We start from the raw sequence: 25200 nt of genomic DNA, 5'->3' as shown, positions 1-25200 counted from the left end.
CTGTCCGTCTGTCATAAAATATTCTTACTAAACACAGAAACCAAGACAACTAGTGCTCATTTTTATCTTATGGACAGAGAAATTAAAAATATCAGGTAGTTAGATATTCTATTAGTAGTAGCGTAGCTAATCTATAATTAGGTAATGTCCGTACGTCCGTCTGTCATAAAATATTCTTACTGGACACAGAATCCAATACAAATAGTGCTCATTTTTACTTAGGGTGAGGCGGGGCTAAACCGGTAATTTTTTCGGTTTTTTGAAGAAGAAAAAATGGGGTAAATATTAATATTTTGAAATGAAACCAAGACCATTAGAAAGCTTACGGAAAAGACTATCAGGTTCTAAAAGGACGTTATCCTAGGACTTTTAAAGTTTGTCATAATTGGACTCAAAGAAATTACCGACCTTTACCCCACGGTGGGGCTAATCCGGTAACGTCTTTTCAACCTTAAAAAAATCGATGAAAAACGGCCAAACGGCCAGTCAAACATAGTCATATCTAGTATAGGTTATAGGGAATATCCACAAAAATTTTCATAAGGATCGGACTATTCCTTCTATGTCAAAAATCATTTTTTTAAAGACGAGAAATTTCGATTTTTACCCTCACAAAAATTTTCTTTAAAAATATAGGGTAAGGCGGGGGAAGTTTCGGTAAGGGGCTATTTTCGGTAATTTCGACCTACCTTCATTAAATGACCCTTTTCTCCATGTTCCTTTCAAATGACAGAAAAAAGCAAATTTGTTTCTTATTAAATTGCCTACAAAAAAGTATAAAATGAATTTTTTGTGAGATGAATATTAAGGGTACTTATTGGGTCTCAAAGTCGGACGAAAATTTTTTTTTTTTCAAAAATTTTTTAGTAGGTGTGTAAAGATCGATGTACACAAAAATTGGTAAGACCTAGAGCTGATCCGTAAAAACCTTTTGAACTAAGAATTGCCCGCTCTTTCCAAATCTGTTGAGAGCTTTAAAATCGGGGTAATATTTTTTTCAAAAATGACCAAAGTTGGCGCCGGGGGAAATTTCGGTAATTTCAAAAGAAATTAAAATTCAACTTTTAAGGTCATGTTTTCATGTTTTCTTTTGTCAAATCTATCATTCCATATGGACTTTTTAAGAATTAGGCCTAAAAATGAATAGAACAGATAAAAAACAAAAACAAAAATTAATTTTATTTTTTGAAGCAAATTTTTGCGAAGAAAAAAACAAAATTTCTGGTCCTTTGAAAAAAAATATTTTTGACATAGGAGGAATAGTCCGATCTTTATGAATTTTTTTTGTGGTTAATCCCAATAACCTATACTAATTATGATTTATTACGCTTGTTTGGTCGTTTGGCCTTTTTTCATCGATTTTTTTAAGGTTAAAATGTAGTCAAGACTTTTTGCAAAGATGACACTTTTGCTTCAAATTCGATTATTGAGGTCAATTTTTAATCAATTTTCATGTTTTTTGGTCTAAATCTATAGTTCAATGTGAGCTTTTTTAGGATCAGGCCTAAAAAGTAATAAAATACGTTTTTTTCTTATATTAATTTTAAGTTTTTTTTAAAAAAATTTTCGAAAAAAAAATCGAAAATTCGCGTCTTTCAAAAAAATTCATTTTTAACATGGTGGGGAATTTTCGGTAACTTTTTTGCGGTCAATTTCGGCAAACTTCTTAAAGTCCTAGGATAACGTCCTTTTAGGACCTGATAGTCCTTTCCATAAGCTTTCTACCGGTCTTGGTTTCATTTGAAAATATTAATATTTACCCCCTTTTTTTAAAAAAAAACCGAAAAAATACCGAAATTTCCCCCCCCTTACCCTAATTTAAAATTTTTTATATAAAAAAAAACTTGTTCTATTCACTTTTTGGCCTAATTCTCAAAAAGCCCATATTGAATTTTAGATTTTACCAAAGAAAATCTGAAAATCTGAAAATTGATCTTAAAAATCGAATTTGAACTTTTTTTGACGTTACCGAAAATAGCCTCGCGCGAACTTTGGTCATCTTTGAAAAAAAAATATTAACTCTACATTTAAGCTCTAAACGGATTTGGAAAGAGCGGGCAATTCTTAGTTCAAAAGGTTTATACGGATCAGTTCTAGGTCTTACTAATTTTTATGTAGGTCGATCATTACACACTTAGGTGAATCACGTAGCGCATCCGCTCGTCGTCGGGAAGGTGATAGGTTCGAATCTCGGTCCGACACCGCGTCATAACTAAAGACGTTAAAAATTGTTCCCACTGCTACTATGTCAGATGCGCGACGTAAATAGTTAGAGTGGGGGGAATGCCTTGGCCCAAAACAGGCGCAACTCGCTACCGTGCACAGTTGGGACTTCTCAGACAAAGGTCGTGCATCTCAGAGAGTTGGTTGTCTGATGGGTGAATGGACGCTTTACACCGCAATCATTGCAATTGCAAGTATGTTCCAAGGTGCGTGGAGATATAGGTCTAGTACCCGAAGCGACACCTAGCCCCCTAGAGTCTTAACTCTCTTAGGTGAAAAATAGTTTGAAAAAAAAAATTTCGTCCGACATTGTGACCCAAAAAGATCCCCTAAAATTCATCTCACAAAATTTTTATTTTATACTTTTTTGCAATTTAATTAGAAACAAATTTTCTTTTATGTTTTTTTCTGTCATTTAAAAGGAACATGGAGATAAAGGTCATTTTTATGAAGGTGGGTAAAAAATTACCAGTTTAGCCCATTACCGGTATATGCCCCGCTTGACCCCATCGAAAATTGAAAATACCAGGTGATGTCATTATTGCACCATCTTATGACTTTATTATTGTGCCATCTTATGGCGTCATCATTGTACCATCTTAATGGCGTCATTATTGCACCATCTTATGACTTTTTTATTGTGCCATCTTATGGCGTCATCATTGTTCCTTTTACGGCGTCATTATTGTACCATCTTAATGGCGTCATTATTGTACCATCTAATGACATTGTTATTGTACCATCTTATGGCGTCATTATTGTACTATCTTATGTCATCATTATTTTACCATTTTATGGCGTCATTATTGTACCTTCTTGTGACGTCATTATTGTACCTTCATGTGACGTCATTATTATACCTTCTTATGACGTCATTATTATTTAAGGTGGAGCAAAGACCGACCAGAATTGTGTGCCATAGCCGGGGATGACGTCACATTTCACGTGATCAAAGTTGAACAGCAAAATATTTCCAAGCATTACTCAAACTCTTCTCACAAGTAAGATATTTTTATGCATTTTGGAAAAACAAGTTTTATCTTATCCGAAATAAGAAAGGGGGGGGGGGGCGAAAGTGACACTTTTTGAAACCAAAACTAAAAGTCAAAGGAACTCAACTAAAAAAAGAGTTACAGGTCTGAGATTTTGCATGGCAGTTGCTTTATAGGGGTACAATATGGAACTGTGAAGAAACGGCGGCGCAACCGCCGAAAACCGCCGAGAAAAGGCAAAAAAATTTCGGCGGGAAACGGCGGTTTTCGGCGGTTGCGCCGCCGTTTCTTCACAGTTCCATATTGTACACCTATAAAGCAACTGCCATGCAAAATCTCAGACCTGTAACTCTTTTTTTAGTTGAGTTCCTTTGTTGACTTTTAGTTTTGATTTCAAAAAGTGTCACTTTCGCCCCCCCCCCCCTTTTCACTTGTCATTTGTATGGTCCCTAAAATAGGGGTCTCCAAAAATTTATTTGTCTATAACACTGTCTAAAAGATATAGAAATGTTTCCTTCTATCGCCTACGCTACTAGTGAAAGTTTAGAAAAATCGGCCCTTTATTTTCAATTATAGTTTTTAAAAGAATAGGCCAAAGAATTTTTTTTGCGTCGCGAGCGTTTTTAAGGCGCGATTTTTTTTTGAGAGGGCGGTGGTACCCTCTACCAAAATAGGTATCTACACTACCCCGTCCCGGATTTGAAAAATTTTGTTAAAATTTTTGCCCCCAGCCAAAATATGGTTGATTTATGCATAAAAATGACCCATGCAAAATATTTTTTTCTGTAATGCAAAAATTGCGACGGTACAAGCACTGCAAAGTTTTTAAAATCTGCAAAAAACCCTGTTTTTATGGCATTTTTGGGGCTTTTGTACCATCCCAATTTTAAAGATTTTTACAAAATTTCAATTCAAGTGTGTTGATATATACCTGAAATTTACCAAAAAAAATGGGGGCAGTCTCAATTATAACATATGAAGGTGTAGCAAGTAATCTTCCAAATACAAAATTGTCAAATTGCATACATATATAATAGGGTTGGGCAGGATACTTTTTTGGACGGATATTGGATATCTGGCTGATTTATAATGCCGGATATCCGACATCTGGCCAGATATCTAGCAAATATCTGGTAATTTGGCCAGATATCTGGTTATTCGGCCGGATATCCGGTAATTTGCCGGATACCAAATATGTTGCATTATAAATCATCCGGCCAAAAAAGTATCCGGCCTACCTCTATTATATAAGTATGAAATTTGTTTGATACACAAAACTATCCCTTCTGTAGATTAAACTTAGCGGTTGAAACGTTTATACACCTAACTTAATAAACCAACCAATCAAAATTCAATAAAATTCTCAAAAGTTGTTATCTAATGAATTAGAAAAACAATTATAAAACTTTGGGGACAAGTGAAATAAACAGTCCAATTTCCCCTCCCTCTCTGAATGATACCAGAGTGTACCAAAAGTCTAATAATAACTAGGGAGGCAGAGCACAATGGGCTGTTAATTACACTAGTCCCCGAAGTTTTAAAAACTTTTTAATTTGTTTGCTCAACAACTTTTTAGATTGTTTGAAATTTTAATTGGTTTAATAAGACGTTCCAACCACCTATTGTAATCAACAGAAAGGGTAAGTTTGTGTATAATCATGGGGTATACACGCCCATTTATCAGCCATTGTGTTCTCTATCTAGATCCCTGTACCCAAAGTCTAATAATAACTGGAACACTTATATTTTTATTACATAACAAGAAATAACATGTTATTTAAGAATCTAAAGGGATAAGACAATGTCTAATAAATTGATGTACATCCCCAATAATGATACAAAAAATTATCCCTTCTGTAGATTAAGACTAGAAGTAGAAACTTTTAAACACTTAACTTAATAAATCAACCAAATAAAATTTACTGAATTTCCCCAATGTTTTAACCCAAATATAAGAAAACACCGTTATAACACTTTGGGGACTAATTTAATAAACAGCTCAATGTCCCCTCCCTCCCTGAACTATACAAGAGTGTATCACAAGTCTAATAATAACTAGGGAGGGAGTGGACATAGGGCTGTTTAATACACTAGTCCCGGAAGGTTTATAATAACATTTTTTTTATTTCTTGGCTCAACAACTTTGGAGACTTTTATTGAATTGTAATTGGTTGGTTCATTAGGTTTAGTGATCAAACGTTTCAACCACTATGTAATCAACAAAAAAGGGTGAGTTTGTGTATCATCATGGGATATACAAATAAATTTATCAGCCATTGTCTTATCCCTCTAGATCTCTGTACCCAAAGTCTAATATAATAACTGGAACACTCATTTTTACTACATAACAAGAAATAACATGTTACTGAAGGATCTAAGGGATAAGACTATGGCTAATGAAAAATTAAAATGTAGATTAAAATTAGTGGTAGAAACGATTGAACACTCAAATTAATAAACTAATCCATTAAAATTTATTGAAAGTCCCCAAAGTTATTAAGTCAACGAATAAGAAAAGATTATTTTCAAACTTTTGGGACTAGTGTATTAAACGGCCTATTTTGTCCAACCTATTTCTGATACTTATTAAATGCAAATCTTTTCTATAATATGAGTCTGAACGAACTCCGTATATTGGGTACCAGGGACCCTTGCAAGTTAACATAAGGAGGGAGGGGTTGTCAGTGATCAAAAGACACTTTGAGGGAAAGCACCGAAAATCTTTTATAAGCTAAGACATCCTTTTCCAAAATTAACAGAGATAAACTAAAATAAGTGGTAATAACTGAAACATTCCCTGGATCTATCAGTAACTTTACTGTAAAGAAGAAACAATTGCATACATATATAATAGGGTTGGGCCAATACTTTTTTGGCTGGATACCGGATATCCGGTTGATTTCTAATGACAGATAATCGTTATATGGCAAATTACTGGATATCTGGCCAAATAAAAGAACATCGGCCGAATAACCGGATATCTGGCCGAATAACCGGATATCCGGCCAAATATTCGGATATTCGGTCGAATAACTGGATATCCGGCCAAATAACATATATTTGCCGGATATCCGGCATTATAAATCAGCCAGATATCCAATATCCGTCCAAAAAAGTATCCGACCCAACCCTATTATATATGTATGCAATTTGACAATTTTGTATTTGGAAGATTACTTGCTACACCTTCATATGTTATAATTGAGACTGCCCCCATTTTTTTTGGTAAATTTCAGGTATATATCAACACACTTGAATTGAAATTTTGTAAAAATCTTTAAAATTGGGATGGTACAAAAGCCCCAAAAATGCCATAAAAATAGGTTTTTTTTCAGATTTTAAAAACTTTGCAGTGCTTGTACCGTCGCAATTTTTGCATTACAGAAAAAATATTTTGCATGGGTCATTTTTATGCATAAATCAACCATATTTTGGCTGGGGGCAAAAATTTTAACAAAATTTTTCAAATCCGGGACGGGGTAATCTACACTCTAAAGGTTACCATTGTAAAAGATTTAGCATTTATTGAGATCCTTTGCTACAGAAAGACATCCTGTTACTTTTTTATAAGGATATTTTTTTGTTAGGGACTTTGTACGTGGGTTGGCCTGGCACCCAACTACAGGCGTGGGGATAAATTGAGATAATATTATTTTCTCAACAATTTATTGCTAAAAAATACTTTGGGAGAAGATTCATTTGTTGTTCATTGTATCCTGAATCTCGGCATTCGTTTAACATTAATCGTACCTTTCACTCTGTACTTTTATTCTAGGGACTTTGTACGTGGTTTGGCCTGGCACCCAACTACAGGCATACTCTGGACATCTGGATGGGACAGGACGGTCAGGCAACATACAATACCTTAATCCTTGCCACAGGGATACAGGGATAGGTCAATGGATAATAGATTAATCATTCCCACCCCAATTTTGCAAAAAAAATCTTCCAAAAATTGGGGGGAAATTGAGATGATATTATTTGTGTCCTCTCTCAAAATTTTCTCCCTAAAAATTTACGCTACTAAATACTTAGGGGGAAAATTCATTTATTGTCCATTTTGACCTGAATCTCTGAATAACTTTAATTGTACCTTTTACGCTGTTCTTGAATTTGAGGTAAGTTGAAGGTTAGATTTAAATTCCATTACATTGTACCTCATGAAAGCAACTACGATGCCAAATCCAAGCTTTGTAAATCTCCTTTGACTTTGTGTTAAATGTTTGATTTCAAACAATTCCGCCCCACCTTTTTTACCCTAAGCTTATTTTAGATTCTAGAACAGAGTATTTTTATTACCATCTCAGTCAATTAATTTTAATCAAATTTACGCTGTAGCTTCTTTTTTCTCATTAATTCAATGATCTATGATTTTTGAGCTATATGATATATTTTTTGATAAATTCAAAGAATTAAAAAACTTGTGACATTTTAAATGGAATAATTAAAAGTACCTTTTGCCGCGAAAATATCTCAATTTATACATTTGTTAGTAAACTTTTTCTAAAATGTTAAAGCAAAGTCATACATTTTGAAGGGATGGAGTGGACAATGGATTGTAAATTACACTGGTACCCAAAATGTCAGTTATAACGATGTATTTCAATTTACTATCCTTTGTCTTATCCCTTAAAATCCCAAAATGAATTATGCAAGTAGTGATAAAGGGATAGTCAAATGTAAAAGAAAATATAATTTTTGCCCAAAAGATTAATTACGTCTGCCAAATAATTTTTCTAAGATGTTAATAAGAAAGTCTTTAAAGTCATATCAATAAAGATAAGAAATATGGGAATAGGCAAATAAAAAAAATTATAGCAAATTTATTTTATTTTCTTTCGTCCTATCCCTTTATCTCTGAATAACATTTGTAAATGCGCAAATCAAATAAAAAAGCGAACAAGACTGTGATATACATATATGTATCATTATGATTACCTAGAGGTTGGGGGCGGGGCGGGGGTTATACGCTTTTATGTAAACTAGTTAACAATGTTAATGATTAGCGCAGCAATAACAAGTAGTTTTATGAAGGGAGGAGACAATTACTGTAAATTGTACTGGTACCCAACACTTTATAAACATTCTTTAACTTATTGGCTTAATAACTTTGGCTTTTACTTACTCTTGATTCTAAAAAAACAATTAAATTCATTTATGATTTTTTTCAAGTGTTTTATTAAATTGTTCAGAATAATTCTTGAAGTTTTTGCAGATATTGAAAATAAGTCATTGAGTAACCCGTATTGATAGAGTAGCTTCGTTGACACAAAGTTATAAGCGTACAAATCACGCCCCCCGCCCCTATCTTAATTACTACTGGTGAATTTTTTACAAAACTTACCATGTTTATTACAAGTCATTTTTTTCAGATATTGTGAAAATAAACATGTGATCAAAAAAACCAATGATATGAGCTTAAAAAATTGTAAATAAAATGGATTTAATATGTTTAATGGAAATAAAATTTGCAATGACATAAAGGGAGAAGAAATAGATCTCTATGGTTATGACCTAAGTTATGTTGCCAGGTAAATCATTAAATAGATAGAAAGTAATGTTTTTCTGTATTTTTATTTTGATTTTATGATTATGAAGATATTGAATTTGTGAAATTCTGCCTTAAGATCTCAATAATTACTGAACCAATTAGGTATTCTCTTTTTGATAGGCTTAAAATAGGTTCTGTGATGGTTTTAGGCTACTTAATTTTCAGATTTAAGTTTTGGAATGGATTGAAGATATTTTTCTAGCTCTTTGTCCTTTTGAATACTAGTGTTGGGCGGGCCGGATATCTGACTAACGTTCGATATCCGGCAAATTAACGGATAACCGGATATCTGGCATTTAAAATCAGCCGGATATTCGGCCCAACCCTATTAAATACAAAGCTCCTTATGCAGGGTGCGTAGATGTTAAGTTATTAAATTAGATTTAACCCTAGGTACTCTACCATTTTAGGTTCCTATTTCGTGCTTCCTATTAATTCATTATTAGTATTGCGTTAATCTGCCTTATTTCATAAAGGTTCCTGTAGCGGGTCCTCCAGTATAACCGCCATGCGCCAGCGCGCTTTCTACCTGCTCATTATTAGTATTGCGTTAATATGATCCATGTTATTTAGGTTCCTGTAGCGGGTCCTCCTGTATAACCGCCATGCGCCAGCGCGCTTTCTACCTGCTCATTATTAGTTTTGCGTTAACCCTACTCTTTACAATGTTTAGGTTCCTGTAGTGGGTCCTCCTGTATAACCGCCATGCGCCAGCGCGCCTTCTACTTGCTCATCACGTGCATAGCCTTCACCTGTCTGTTCATGATCCTGCTGCCCGTACAGAAGCCAAGGACATTCCACAGCATTGTCAAGGAGACACAGAAGAAGATCCTGGACCTGCACCAGAACCTGCTGGCAGCCGGCGACGGCCTACAGGTTGTAAAAAAATATTTTTATTTAAATTATTAAGGTATTATTTTAACACAAAAACGACATTATACTTTTTATAATAGTACGCGGCAATCACATACAAGTACCACGTTTTACAATCAGCTGATCTTTGTTTACATTGTTTTATTACTTTATACAGGTTGTTTTAGATAATAAAAAAATTCTATTTAGCCATTTAATGCACCTTTAAACATATACATAAATTCAAACAAAATATAACCAATTATAAAGAATTTATTAAGGGGGGGGTTTTTAATGCAACCATCTCGTAATCAGTGAGCAAATGGCACTTAGAATTCGAATTTCGAGCTGAAATTTTGCATGGGTAATCCTTGGTAGGTCTATTTTCCCTAAATCGAACAAAAAGTTGGAAAAGTAACGGCTGGCGGCTGCAGCTCAGCCGTTTAGCCGTTTTTGGCCTATTTTTAGGGCAAATTCATCATTATTTACGTAGGAAACAACTTTTAAAAACATAGTTTTGGTTTAATTCATATTAAATGATAGCAATAACCATTTTTTTACCAGCTGCTAAACGGCTAGAACCGGCTGAAAACGGCTGGGAGCGGCCAAGAGTATGAAGAGTAGATAGGGCTTGTGACATGTCTAGGGGTAGGTTTTTATGGGTGCTGAGCTCAAAAATACTACTAAAAATAGTGACGGCCAATCCATATGGCAGCTGGGTAACAGCTGTAGCTCAGCTGCGAGCGGCCAAGAGTAGAATGAGTAGATAGGGCTTGTGACGTGTCTACGGGTAGGTTTTTATGGGTGCTGAGCTCAAAAATGCTACCAAAAATTGTGGCGGCCCATCCATGTTGCAGCTGGGTAACGGCGGCAGCTCAGCTGGGAGAGGCCAAGAGTAGAATGAGTACATAGGGCATGTGACATGTCCAGGGTTAGGTTTTTATGGGTGCTGAACTCAAAAATACTTCTAAAAATAGTTTCGGCCAATCCCTATGGCAGTTAAGTAATAGCTGCTGCTCAGCTCCGAGCGGCTAAGAGTAGATGATTAGATAGGGCTTGTGACGTGTCTAGAGGTAGGTTTTTATGGGTGCTGAGCTCAAAAATGGTACCAAAAATAGTGGCAGCCCATCCACATGGCAGCTGGGTAACGGCCGAAGCTCAGCTGCGAGCGTTCAAGAGTAGAATGAGTAGATGGGGCTTATGACGTGTCTAGGGGTAGATTTTTATGGGTGCTGAGCTCAAAAATGCAACCAAAAATAGTGGCGGTCCATCCATATGGCAGCTGGGTAACGGCCGAAGCTCAGCTGTGAGAGGCCAAGAGTAGAATGAGTAGATAGGGCTTATGACGTGTCTAGGGGTAGGTTTTAATGGGTGCTGAGCTCAAAAATGCTACCAAAAATAGTGGCGGCCAATCTATATGGCATCTGAGCAACAGCTGCAGCTCAGATGGGAGCGGCCAAGAGTAAAATGAGTACATAGGGCTTGTGACGTGTTTTTGGGTACTGAGCTCAAAAATGCTCCCAAAAATAGTGGCGACCCATCCATATGGCAGCTGGGTAATGGCTGCAGCTCAGCTGGGGGAGGCTAAGAGTAGAATGAGTAGATAGGGCTTGTGGGCTGTAGCTGTTACCCAGCTGCCATATGGATGAGCCGCCACTATTATTGGTAGTATTTTGAGCTCAGCACTCATAAATACCTACCCCTGGACACGTCACAAGCCCTATGTACTCATTCTACTTTCGGCCGCTCCCAGCTGAGCTGCCGCCGTTACCCAGCTGCCACATGGATGGGTCACCACTATTTTTTGTAGTATTTTGAGCTCAGCACTCATAAAAACCTACCCTAAGGAACATTACAAGCCCTATCTACTCATTCTACTCTTGGCCGCTCCTAGCTGAGCTGTAGCTGTTACTCAGCTACCATATGTGGATTGGTCGCCACTATTTTTAGTAGCACATTTGAGCTCAACACCCATAAAAACCTACCCCGAGACACCTCACAAGCTCTATCTACTCATTATACTCTTGTTGGCACGCAGCTGAGCTGCAGCTGTTACCCAGCTGCAATGTGGATGGGTCGCCACTATTTTTGATACCATTTTTGAGCTCAGCACCCATGAAAACCTACCCCTAGAAACATCACAAGCCTTATCTACTCATTCTACTCTTGGCCACTCGCAGCTGAGCTGCAGCTGTTACTCAGCTGCCATATGGATGGGTCGCCACTATTTTTGTAGCATTTTTGAGCTCAGCACCCATGAAAACCTACCCCTAGACATGTCACATGCCCTATGTACTCATTCTACTCTTGGCCTCTACCAGCTGAGCTTCGGCCGTTACCCAGCTGCCATATGGATGGGCTGCCACTATTTTTGGTACCATTTTTGAGCTCAGCACCCATAAAAACCTACCTCTAGACACGTGACAAGCCCTATCTAATCATTCTACTCTTAGCCGCTCGCAGCTGAGCAGCAGCTATTACTTAACTGCCATAGGGATTGGCCGAAAATATTTTTAGAAGCATTTTTGAGTTCAGCACCCATAAAAACCTAATCCTGGACACGTCACATGCCTCATGTACTCATTCTACTCTTGGCCTATCTCGTCTGAGCTGCGGCCGTTACCCAGCTGAGCTGCATCCATTATCCAGCTGCCATGTGGATGGGCCTCCACTATTTTTGTTAGCATTTTTGAGCTCAGCACCTATAAAAACCTACCCCTAGACACGTCACAAGTCCTATCTACTCATTCTACTCTTGGCCGCTCGCAGCTCAGCTGCAGCTGTTACCCAGCTGCCATATGGATTGGCCGTCACTATTTTTAGTAGCATTTTTAAGCTCAGCACCCATAGAAACCTACCCCTAGACATGTCACAAGCCCTATCTACCCTTTATACTCTTGGCGGCTCCCAGCCGTTTTCAGCCGGTTCTAGCCGTTTAGCAGCTGGTACTAAAAATTTTAAAAAATGGTTATTGTTATCATTTAACATGAAATAAACCAGAAATATGTTTTTAAAAGTTGATTCCTACGTAATTAATGATGAATTTGCCCTAAAAATAGGCAAAAAACGGCTAAACGGCTGAGCTGCCAGCCGCCAGCCGTTACTTTTCCAACTTTTTGTTCGATTTAGGGAAAAGAGACCTATCAAGGATTACTCATGCAAAATTTCAGATCGAAATTCGAATTCTAAGTGCCATTTGCTCACTGATTACGAGATGGTTGCATTAAAAACCCCCCCCTTAGGTAACAAAACATTATTTAAACAGATTTTTAACAATTTTTTTCTTAAAAAATATTAGAATTTAAGGTAGATAATACTCTTAAAGCACTTTTATAGTTCTTACTTCTGGTTATGATGATTTTTTTAAAGAGATTATTTTGTTAATTCTCAAATATACGTTTTTCTTATTAATTTGGTAAAAAAAAAATGATTTAAAAAAAAAGTTAAATAGACTGGCCTGGAAAAATTATAATTCAATTAATCATAAAATATTCTTTAACACAGGTTGTCCCGCCCAAGAAGGCAAAGCTCAATCCTGATGCTCACTTCCTGCAGCTACTGGGGCTGCCGCCCTATCCCCTGCACCTGGACCCACCCGGGGCCTCGGAGGAGCTGCTAATCGTGTCTGCAGTAGCTGCCGGTCAAATTCACCATGTTCCTGGATTTATCCATGCCGCGCTTCATGTTCAAACCGAGGCATCCATACTTATTCATGATCTTGGATTATCCAGAAAAGATAAAGAAACTTTAAACTCCATGTGTAACTCAACCGCGTGCCAAGTGTCAGAATTTAATTTTGCCAATTGGCCCAACCATGTTAAGGATCTAAAGCTGCAGGCGTTCAGGCCCATTCTTATTCAGCTGGGGCTAAGGGAGGCAGGTACGTTGCTGTGGATGGATATTGACACCAGGATTGTTGCAACCAGCATGAAGCCTTTTCTGGACAAAGTCAAGACGTCCTACATCCTTACCTGGCCAGAACAACCAACGACAACCACCCCCCAGAAAGAAACCAACGCTGGCGGGCTAACCAGCAGGAATTTAGTCGGCGGTGGGGGCCTTGGGGTGGGCAACGATCCCACCCCAACAACCGCCCTTACCCACCCCCGCATGTTTGAATATTTCCCCCAAACCCAGAAGGAGGATTACGAGTTCCAACACATGATTTCGGGAAAGTGTTTGCTGTTAAATCTTGGAGAAGAAAATCTGCCAAAAATTGTTATTGAAAATCCGCCAACAAATGTTAATAATTCTACTAAAGATGATCTAGAAACTACTCAAGAACAAGTTAGTAGCAGTCATGGGGGAGGAGCCACTGAAGATATATCAACGCCCCCATTAATAACCTCACTAATGGTGCCATGGCTGAAATGTACTCTAATCGAAGATTGTATTAATCCAATAGGAAAGTAGATAAATTAAAAACTTCTTGAATTTTTTAAAAATGAAATAAAAGTTAAATGAGTATCTACTCTATGACTCATTTGCATATGTCTGTGATGTTCTCAGAAGAAAAATTAAATAGGAATTATATCTTGGCTGCTATTAAAGATAGAAAAAAACTTCTGTTTATTTGACTGTTGATATTATTTCATTCATCCATTCTTACATTTAAAAAAATTAAACTTGAAAGTATATTAATTTATCTACGTCCACTAGGAGCCCAGTCTACAGGTTGTAAATTTGATAAGAAGCCAGCATATAGATACAGCGGCTGTCATAGCTATGATGTTTCTGCACTTAATATTGTTCTGGGTAAGTTTTTTACGTTTTACCTCTCAAAGCTATTGTTTCTACTGCTTGTGTAAGATTATTCACTTTTTACGTTCAAAATCTAATTGTAGTGGTCATAGCTATTGATTCTAATGCTGCTATGTTAGATTAAAATCATTTGTTGAAAAGTTAAGGCTAGTCCAATGTCCCTTAAAGGTTTGTTTACAGGAACATATCTAAAGCCATTTATCTGGGGATAATATAGACATTTCGTAATCAATCAGTTTATTATGAGCAATCGCAGAGTTTTAAGACAGGGAGGGAGGGGACATTGAGTGGGTTATTAGTATTACAATAGTTCCCAAAGTTTTATATTAACGTTTTCTTATTCGTTGTATAAACAACTTTGAGGACTTTTATGAATTTGAATGTTTGGTTCATTAAATTGAGTGTCCAAACGTTTCAACCACTAATTGTAATCTACAGAAGGGGTAATTTTGTGTACAATCATTTAGGTGTGTAAATTAATCCCTTTAGATTCTTGGTTTTAAGAGCCTTTTAATGTTTCAGGAGAAATGTTCAGTTTCCGAGAGTCAGTGTATACAAGTAATACGACATTCTACAAGATTGTTAATCCGAGCAAAGAAAAAACCAGCCCGTCACCTAGTACCCTCCCAGACAATAATATACAGGATTATTCTAGTACTTAAATTTGAAAATATTACATTAGATTACCCCCCGGCCCCTTAAACCTTTGAAACCCCTCATTTTACCACTTTTAAAATAAGAATCTTTGTACAATGTAAATAAAATTAAGAAACTTACATTAGATTAACCCCCTCAAACCTTTGAAACCCTTCATTTTTCTCCTCCTCAAAATAAGAAGCTTTACGTCCCTGTACAATGTACATAGCACACCCCCCCCCCCCTATTATAAACAGAAAATCCTTTTTTTAAAGAAGTAAATGTTATTGAAATCTATGCGCAAGCGCAAATTGTTTAACTGTATTTTTGGTGCAATATTATTAATAAACATATTATTTTTAAATGTAACAAAAGGCATTCTACAATATGTAATGATTCTAGTCATAAAACTTAACCAAATTGAAATATATAATTACCCCAGGAGGGATGGGACAATTATACTTTTTTGTCTGGGTTTTAAAATAGTTCATAGGGGAAAATTTATTTTCCTTGTCCATTGTCCTATCCCTGTATCCCTGATTATACCTTATTGTCTAATATATATACTTTAGCCATATAAAATATAAAGTTTTACAATGGTTGAAACCCATATTTTAATAGTGAACCACTTTAAATCCTTTTGGGATTTCAAGAACATTACTTAACCTAGCCTAACCAAGAAGCCTATTAACAAACATTTTCCTCACAAATTTGAAAAAAAAATGTAGGTTGGTTAACAGTGGTTCATTTGAAAAGTATGGTGTTCTGCTATAAATATTAAGATTGTTTAGATTCTAAGTTGCATATTTATGAAGAAAATAAAATAAGATAAAGAGATTTTTAAATTGGCAAAAAAATTCGCACTTTGCAGATATTACAAGTAATTCTAACACATGAATAGTTTAGGTAAAATGGTTGTTAGAATTAACTTAGCCATTTTGGGGATTATTGTTTCAATGAACACAACAATTTGGAGAAATAGTAGATTTGACTATGGCGTTTTCAAGATATTATTGCATATACAAAGTAATTCTCTCTGTTTGAGTTTTGGTTTAAAAAGACACAGACAAAAAATAAACACTGATAAAGTGTAAGTAGTGCCTATACTCTTTGCGATTCCACACCAGAATCATAAAAAATGGCTTTTACATAAATACCAACGTATATCACGAATGGTTTTAAACTAGGACTAAGTCTTACTTACTACCTTAATAAAAGCATGTATAAGGTGCTTAACAATTTTACATGGTAAATATTCTACCCCTTTTCAAATTTTCTTACTGAAAAGCTTTTTTTGTCAATTTAAAGACCTCTTTTTTGTTGTAAAAAAATATATTGCAAGCGCTTTTGAACACACACATTCTGCGCACAACAAACTTTTTTAATTTGCCCAAATTTTTGCATCAAATCTAAACACAAATTGCTACTTTTTTGCACATTTATATACTTATGATATTTATATTGTTAGTCATGTAATTAACAAGGATGATAATCTGTTTGTATGTAGCGCAGCAATAAATATTTTAAAATTAATCCTTACACAAAAGTAACAGGATATCTGTCAGAGATGGGAAAAAACCAGTTTTTTTTTTAAAAGATCAAACCAGTGTGTTTTTTTTGGTTTAAACCGGTTTTTATTGGTTTTTATTAATAAAAACCAGGTTTTTTTGGTTTTTTTAATATTTTTTTTGTTTTTTTTGAATAATATCCAAATTAAAGTATTCTAATTTAGTATAAAAGTATAGGTAAAGATTTAAACTATTAAAAGAATTTTGAATTAGGTATTTATGTTTTTGACTGTATTTTTTACATTATAAAAATACTAGCGGCTAGGCCCCTATAGGCCTCTAGGGGCACTTGAGGAGGAGAGAGTCGAATTTAATAATTGAATTTTTTATTTTATATTTTGTAAGAAAAAGTAAAAAAAAATTTTTTGGGGGGGGGTTGCCCCCCCCCCCTCATTTTTTAATTTAGTTAAAAAGTTTTTAAAAAGTTTTTTCTGAGGGGGGGTTGGGGGTGTCCCACCCCCAAAGAAAATAGTTATAAACCTTCCCGGGACCTATGAGAAGCTACCCTGTTAAGGACAACCCAATCAGTTCAGCGGTTAGCGAGATCCTTTGGTACAAACAGACAAACACACATACAAACATCCTGTTACTTTATTATAAGGATATAACTGGAAAGATAGGCCTTTGTATTAAAAAAACCATTTAAACCTTCCCACCTTGTTTTTTTTGTTTTTTTTTAGCTTTTTTTTGGTTTAAACCACTTGATTAAAACCACGTGGTTTTTATTTTGCCATCCCTGATATCTGTCTAGATTATAATCTTTAACCGCTGGACCGATATGGTTCTCCATTTCAGTGAATCTTCCAGGGAAGGTTTATGGCCATTTTTGAGGACGTTACCTCAACCCATCAAGAGTAATCTACCCTGAAAAAATACCATTCCTCACTTTCTCTCTTTAAATCTAAAAAAGGGTCGACTTATCTTCCTCTCTTCCCAAAAATGGCCCTTGAGGCCTTAGGATGCTAAGCCGCATAAAAAGGGATTATAATTGAAATGTCGGTCTAAGGGATATTTGTGATTCTAAATAAAGAGAAGCCGCGCTACTTAAATGTGATTTTTCTGTTAGTTTTTCATCCTGATCTCTTAGAATAATTTATATCTTTAATTGGCACTAATTTTTCTGTTTTTGAAATTCTATATATTTTGCAATTTTAAAGGGGGGAGGCGGATGTGCCACTTTTTGAAACCAAAACTAAAAGTCAAAGGAACTCAACTAAAAAAAGAGTTACAGGTCTGAGATTTTGCATGGCAGTTGCTTTATAGGGTTACGATATGGAACAGTGAAGAAACGGCGGCGCATCCGCCGAAAACCGCCGAGAAATTGCAAAAAAAAATCGGCGGGAAACGGCGGTTTTCGGCGGTTGCGCCGCCGTTTCTTCAGTGTTCCATATTGTACCTCTAAAAAGCAACTGCCATGCAAATTCTCAGACCTGTAACTCTTTTTTTAGTTGAGTTCCTTTGTTGACTTTTAGTTTTGGTTACAAAAAGTGTCACTTTCGCCCCCCCCTTTAATCTTTAATTGGCACTAATCTTTCAGTTTTAAAATTCTATATATTTTGCAATTTTAAATTTTTGATCTCATTTTTTTGTGGCTAGTGTTTTTTTATTCATGTGATAAGATTTATATTTTAATTGTTATTAATGTTTAATTTTTATTATCTTTGATTATTTATTATTATTATATTTTAACTATACATCACTTTTGACACTATTTTAGATATTAATGTATTATTCTTAAAACACACCTCTCCTTAATAAAACTTTAAACTTTTTAAATTGAACAAAATCCTATCTGCTCCTTCTTAAACGATTTTTACAAGTTTTTGAAGGAACTAGTTAATATTACAGAGAGGAAGGGGACATTGGACTTTAACTCCATTTTTACTTTCTCTAATTCGTTGGCTTAAAAACTTTTGATAAATCCTGATTGGTTGGACCAAACTATCTGAGTGTAAAAGTTCCATCCAACAATTCTTATCAATCTATAAAAGAATTATTTTAGTTTATCATCATCATGGAATGTCTTGTTTTTTTTTCTAACCGTGGACAACTGTCCAAGATACTATACATTGAACATAAACAACTATTTTAAAAATGTTTAAAACAAAATTCTTTCAAGAAGGAGCAGTTAGGATATATCAATATTTCTATTTAGACTTTCCCTGCAAATTTTTATGATTTTAAGGTGAGGCATGTATTAATAATTAAAAGTTTCATTGACAATGTACATGAAATGTATTAAAATTATGTGTTTAGAATTTAAAGAATAACACTGCACTGAACTACATTTGTATGTAATAATACTGTCCCTTTGATAGTCGTCTGGACTTATTTAAAATTATTTTAAAAATTGATAAAAATGTATAAACGTCATGATTATTGTTCTTATTTTGATATTTATAGCAAAAAAGCAATTTTATTCAATTTACCTAAAATAGAAGGAATTATGACATCTGAAAAACTTTTCAATATCTTAAAAATCTCAATAATCTTTTGAGTTACAATAAAATGATTTGGGAATTTTTTTTGTACATAAAGGGACAGTATTATATGTTCTATGTATGTTTGAGCTTAATTATATTTTGATTACCCGCTGTGATAGATTACAGATACCTATAATTGGGGAACAAAATGTCAGAAATTGAGAAAGCTGCTCAGAAGTTAGAGGATGACGCGGTAATAATTTGGTGTTTTCCCCTAAAAGTGCCTTTTGAGCACTGAACCGGAACCCGCCCCATTCTTAATTTTAGGATAAAATGAAATAAAGTTTAGTATTTCTTACTATGCCTCAGCCCTGCGGGACTTTCCTGAGCCAAATATATTCTAATCAAATCTACCCTAAAGTAATAAACAAAACAAAAATTATCCCCCCTTATTTTCAGTTCATTTGAAAAAAAAAGGCTAAACGATCACTTCGAGAGAATACTTTTTAGTTACGAGTAGGGTAAAATAGCAAGGATAGAAGGGTTATTGAACTGTGGGTTTTAATAGTCCCCAATGTTGTAAAAACATATTTTCTCATTGATAGACCTAAAATCTTGAGAAGTAGAAAGCAGTTCCAAACTTGTCCAACAATAATTCTAATCTACCTACTATAGGTGTAATTTTGGTTATCACAATTTTTGTCGTACACCAATGTCTTATTCCATAAAATCGTTGGATTCACGTGACTTATCATGAATTATTTTAGGATAAATGTGAAGGAAACAAGTCTAAGGTGGAAGATGAGAATGAGGGCGAAGGTCAGTGTAGATTTAAAATTAAACAAATGAAGACAACATTTTTTTTTTTTGGGGGGGGGTGTGGATGGTTGTGGTATAGTATCCCTCCCCCCCCCCCCTCCCCCAAGAAAAAAGTATGTATGTTAATGGTTTTTAGTTTTAACCCCCCCCCCCCTGATTTAGATATTTTTTGCGGGGGGGGGGGGGGGGGATATAAGAATAAATTGACAATGCGCGTCAATTTATTAAACTTACTCCCATTTCCTCCAAATAAATAGCTATAATTTATCAATTTAATTCCATTTGAAATTGCTGAAAATTTGGATATTTTGTGGTATCTTGTTTTGTTCTGTAACTATAGGGAAGTGGTTAAGAAAGGGGGAGAAGGAAGTATGTTGAGGAGAAATTTTAGAACTGTACTTTGTCCTTGGTATCTATTATTTAAATCTTCATCTGTGGTGCAGGTGGTGGACATGACGATTCCGTGATCAGTTCTCCAGACCCCTATTTTCCACCCATTGTCAACTTACCAGAGGTTGAAGTTAAAACAGGTCAGTCAATAGTTATATCCCAAATGATTATAAGCAAAAGTACCCCTTATAATAAAAGGACATTACAGACAAAAGGACAGACATAATCCTGATATAAAAGTAACAGGATTTGTCTGTCTATCCGTAGTTTAAGATCTCGCTAACCGCTTGACTGTTATGGTTCTCCTTTACAGTGAAGTTTCTTATAGGTCCTGTGAAGGTTTATAACTACTTTGGGGGATTATACTATCACCCTCCCATGAGAAATGTGGCTCCATGGAGAGAAAAAAATATTTTAAGTTCTCTTTATTTTATTAATTTTTTCTAACTTTACACATATTTTTTTAGTTTTTTTTTCCAATGAGAGGAAGAAATGTTTCCAATACTCTCTAACCCCCCCCCCCCCCACCCTTTCACATATTTTTTTTATTTTTGGCTCCCCTTTGCAGCGGATCCCATGCAGAATACACCCCTAAGCTAGATACTGGAAAAAATCAAAATACTGTAAGAATTGTTTTAAAAGAACCTTTTTGTCTTAACCCTAGGAGAAGATGAAGAATCGGAAATATTCTCTCTGCGCGCCAGGCTCTACAGATATGCACATGAGTGCGACCCTCCTGAATGGAAGGAACGGTTATACACAATATTATAAACAAAATTACCCTATCTGTAGGTACAAACTTTTGGTTTCAACGTTTGGACACTTAAGCCAAACGAATAAAAAACGTTATTATAAAACTTTGGGTACTATTGTAATCAATAGTCCATTGTCCCCTCCCTGTCTGTAATATTCTCACTGCGGGCCAGGCTCTACAGATATGCACATGAGTGCGACCCTTCTGAGTGGAAGGAAAGGTTTAACACTAAATCTAGATGTCAGATTCTAAAATGTAAATGTAACTTACTTTTTGGCCATTCAGATTCTACAGATTGATAAATTGATGATATCCTCAATGATAATAAACAAAATTTCTCTATCATTAGATTTAAACTATTTGCTGAAACGTTTGGACAATTAACTTATTGAGTCAACCAGTCAAAATTTTATTGAAGTACCCTAAGCTTTTTAGCCAACAAATAAGAAAACATTATTATAAAACTTTGTGTACTAGTGTAGTTAACTAAAGAAAGGCAATAATGTCTAGTCAATCCATAAGATTTTAGGCCTTTCTATGAATGATAAAAAAGTTTTTTTTAAATAGGTAAGCAAAAAGACAAATAAATGAAGAAAAGTTGTTTTTTAACAGTCGGGTTTTTTCTTATTATAAATGTCACGCACCTGACATAACAACATAAATAAAATGTGTATAACTGGTTAGGAGAGAGGAACAGGCGATATTAGAATACTTAAACATAACAAAGACAAGACCTACAGAATTGTTATGAGACGAGAGAAAACAATGAGATTGTGTGCCAATCACTCAATCCAACCTTGGATGGAGCTTTTGAAGCATTCTAACAATGAAAAGGCCTGGGTTTGGAAAACACATGTAAGTTTTTTTATCTAAGCTAGGTACTCTATAATTTACTTTGGTCCGTTGTTCTGTCTGTAATACTCATGCGAAATGTGATTTCTCAGCTACTATGACAGATAAAAGGCTAAAATTTCTTATTATTTTTTGTGACCTCTTAGCATTTTTTCAAATATTTCACTTTTAACTGTCCAATATTGTGTGCTTTTTCTGCTATAATATGGCCTATTCTACCTAATGATAACATTATTTTGTTGATAAATTACAGCACCAAAGGATTAATAATGGTTTAAAGATTATATTGAATTTAGGCTGATTTTGCTGACGAAGTAAAGAAACCAGAAACCTTGGCTGTCAGATTCAGTTCTGTTGAAAAGGCCCAGCTATGGAAACAAGAGTTTGATAAGGTGATACAATTTCACTGTATAATAGTTTACTGCCTGTAAGTGTAGGCTGCAGGCTGTACAGTATGTATTAGAGAAAGAGGCATAATATTATAACCAGCTATAAGTTTCACTTTATTAGAGTTCGTCATAATCTGGTGTAAGACCTAAAAATCTATCAATAATATATTATTTTGTAGGCTGTACAGTATGTATTAGAGAAAGAAGCAGAATCATATTTGAAAGAAAAGAATTCTGTTATCTCCACAATTAACAAGGAAGACATCATTACAAAGGTAATTTTATCATTTTCTGGACATTAAGGAAAAAATGATGTTATTATTTGAAATGGGACATTTGTTTTTTCTAACAAGTTATAGGAAATTATATTGATCTTAAGGGATAAGACAATGGACAATATATTGGTGGAAAACAAAATAATCTTTTCTCTAGATTGCATTTATTGGTGTAAATGTTTGGACATTCTAGTTGGTACCAACCAATTAATATTTATTTTAATGTCTCCATATTTTTTTAAGCCAACTGACGAGCGAATATGTTTATAGAACTGGTGTTAATTTGCACATTTAATGCTTCCAGACAAAGATATTGAAATTAAAGGGTTGGTTATCTTTAGGATGTAATATACAATTACAGGGGTTCCATGCTAAAAAAAATATGTTAAAGGGGGAAAATGAATAAAATAAAGAGTACCTACATAAAACATTTTTCTCGCTTGTGGAAAAAAACTATGGGAAAAAATGAAATATTTGCTGAATTATTTTGTTAAGACTGTAACTGAAGAGGACAAGGAAAATGCGGGGACACCTGCCACCAAAATAGTTGAAAATGGTGGAAAACCTGCCACCAGAGTAGTTGATGATGACAAGAAGACAGCGCAAGTTACCGAGAAACTTGACAACCTTGCTGTTAAATAATTCATTTTTATCCCTGAAATATTCAGGGATATAGGGATAAGACAATGTATGATAAATAATCTTCCTTTCAAGGACTTTTTGTCTTTTTGTTGGAAGATTATATCATATATTTTCCTTTCCCTCCTTGTGAAAAGTAGAAGATTATTTTACTTTTGTCTTTATTCTAAAAAAAATCAAAATATTTTTTATAAAGTCTATTTTTATTTTTAGCTGTGATTTTAAAAAAAGTTTACCAACATATTTGTAGATTTTATTTTTATACTTAATAATTTAATTTTTATTTATAAAAGAAAACTTATACAGTGTAATTATTAGTTGTGTTTTCACTTCCGCTATTATGTATCACATTATCAATTAAACATAATCTGAGAATTATTACTACAGTGAAAACGGACCCATCCTCTTTGTTTCATTTTCTTAATACTTGATGGTCAATCAGACACAATAAAATTCATCCATTTAAAAAAAGAATTTCTATATAAACAAAGATTTTGTTTAGGTATGTTTCGTCACATTTTGATTCAATCCTATAATATTTGTGACAAATTTTTGGATTGTTTAATTTTCCCAGCTGTTTATTACACTAGTCCCAAAAGTCTTATATTAATGTTTTCTTATTCGTTGGCTTAACAACTTTGGTGACTTTTTATATATTTTGATTGGTTGGTTTATTAAGTTGAGTGTTCAAACGTTAAAACTAGGGCTGGGCCGGATATCCGGTGTGGCCGGATATCCGGCCATTTTCAATATCCGGCCGGATACCGGATATTGAAACTATCCGGCCGGATATTTGGCTCTATAATTTTTTATACTTTACACCAAAAATCTCTGCTTTTTAAAATTTTAAATCGCTATAATTTTCTTATTATTGAAGCTAGAAGAACATTTTTTCTGAACAAATATAAGATTTCTGAAGAAATTTTTTTTTGCTACTGTAGTATCTGGTAATTTGGCCGGTTATCCGGCCGGATATCCGGTAATTTGGCCGAATATTCGGCCGGTTACCGGATATCCGGTGTTTGAAATCAGCCGGATATCCGGTATCCGGCCAAAAAAGTATCCGGCCCAACCCTAGTTTAAACCATTAATTCTTATATACAAAAGTTTAATTTTGTGTGTCATCATTGGGGAAGTACATAATTTTTCCGCCATTGTCTTATCCCTTTAGACCCCTACTTTCTCAAAACTTATTCAAAGTTCTTAAAACTAGTATTATTGCTGTAAAATAGATTTATTACCCTAATGTAATTAACAGCCCATTGTCCCCTCTCTCTCTCTATGCATTGTGAATGTGACAATATGCAGAAGTGAATGCACATCTATAGTTATTAATTTTAAATAAAAACCTGTGATTTATGAAAATTATTACGCTTACATGTTACAACAACAAAAAACTACCTACTTACCTAAATAATAACATACCTAACAAGATTTTATGCATATGTAAAAATAAGGGAATTTTCAATTTGTAGGATTATAGCACCTTAGGAAAACTTATTTTTCCTCATGTTGAGCCCAAATCGTTTTTCTTAAGATGTAAAATCCCTTTCTAATTTTATCAGGATTAAAGGAATGACCCCATGCCAATAAAAATTGAAAATTCCTAAACTTTTAATTTCAGAGACACTGCACATAATGTCCTCTAACTCCCTGACAAGGTCGGGGAACAATGACCTCTCCCCGACTATGGAGGTACGATTCTTAAAAGAAATTGAAGGGGGGGGGGGGCATGTGAGTTTGTCCCACTGCGTACTAACTCCCTGAATAGATTTGGTAATATGACTTCTCTTTGACTATTGAGGAAAAAATATTTTTTTTATGAAGAGGGAATTACCACAATGTACCTCTCTAAGTAAAGTTTAATTTTTATAGGGAGGGGGAGGGGGTGTCTGTCTAACTTTTCTATATTTGATTTGATATCTCCGACTATTAAGAACTTTTTCTTTCGTTAGGGGGGGAGGCAATTTACCTCCCAAAGTAAAGGTCTATTTTTATAGAGAGCAGGGGGGGGGGGGATAACATTCTAATTTAAATTATATATTTGCAAGAATTATCTTTTGTTTTCTACCATGT

The 25200-nt window shown here is 34.8% G+C and overlaps 4 protein-coding genes across 10 annotated transcripts in view; all 4 read left to right on the top strand.

Annotated features, from left to right (window-relative positions):
• Positions 1-8588, top strand: part of LOC145322930 (methylosome protein WDR77-like) — a 30421-nt gene extending 21833 nt beyond the window's left edge. For 2 of the 6 annotated variants that reach the window (XM_080165296.1, XM_080165295.1), the window contains exons 10-11: positions 3111-3224; positions 6991-8582. In XM_080165296.1, the coding sequence (XP_080021422.1) occupies positions 3111-3224; positions 6991-7084 (208 nt within the window). In that variant the 3' untranslated portion in view covers positions 7085-8582. Of the gene's footprint in view, positions 1-3110; positions 3225-6990 lie in introns of all 6 variants that reach the window. The other 4 variants (XR_013880838.1, XR_013880840.1, XR_013880839.1 and 1 more) reach the window with 4 other exon arrangements.
• A 2-nt stretch (positions 8589-8590) lies between these two features.
• On the top strand, positions 8591-15050 carry LOC145322929 (uncharacterized). Its single transcript, XM_080165292.1, has 5 exons — positions 8591-8746; positions 9440-9642; positions 13123-14025; positions 14280-14373; positions 14902-15050. Exons 1-5 carry the CDS (start codon positions 8737-8739, stop codon positions 15039-15041), a joined length of 1350 nt encoding a protein of 449 aa, XP_080021418.1. The 5' UTR covers positions 8591-8736; the 3' UTR covers positions 15042-15050.
• Positions 15051-19167: 4117 nt separating this feature from the next.
• On the top strand, positions 19168-24749 carry LOC145322931 (ran-specific GTPase-activating protein-like). 2 transcript variants are annotated; one of them, XM_080165298.1, is made up of 9 exons: positions 19168-19259; positions 19774-19825; positions 20269-20355; positions 20886-20964; positions 21656-21824; positions 22118-22213; positions 22390-22485; positions 22981-23431; positions 24453-24749. In XM_080165298.1, the coding sequence occupies exons 1-8, from the start codon at positions 19215-19217 to the stop codon at positions 23125-23127; spliced, it is 771 nt and encodes a 256-aa protein (XP_080021424.1). In that variant the 5' UTR covers positions 19168-19214; the 3' UTR covers positions 23128-23431; positions 24453-24749. The 2 variants fall into 2 exon arrangements, with proteins under 2 accessions (XP_080021424.1, XP_080021423.1); XM_080165297.1 differs by having other exon boundaries at positions 20880-20964.
• The window catches only part of rb (adaptor related protein complex 3 subunit ruby), a 32711-nt gene continuing 32207 nt past the window's right edge, over positions 24697-25200 (top strand). The window contains exon 1 of the mRNA XM_080165291.1: positions 24697-24819. Within this exon, the coding sequence (XP_080021417.1) occupies positions 24763-24819 (57 nt within the window). The 5' untranslated portion in view covers positions 24697-24762. The remainder of the gene's footprint in view (positions 24820-25200) is intronic.

The sequence above is a fragment of the Acartia tonsa genome, chromosome 6 (genome assembly GCF_053477335.1).
Source record: "Acartia tonsa isolate MP-2025a chromosome 6, ASM5347733v1, whole genome shotgun sequence".
NCBI lineage: Eukaryota > Metazoa > Arthropoda > Copepoda > Calanoida > Acartiidae > Acartia > Acartia tonsa.
This window is presented reverse-complemented; position numbering and strand designations above follow the sequence as displayed.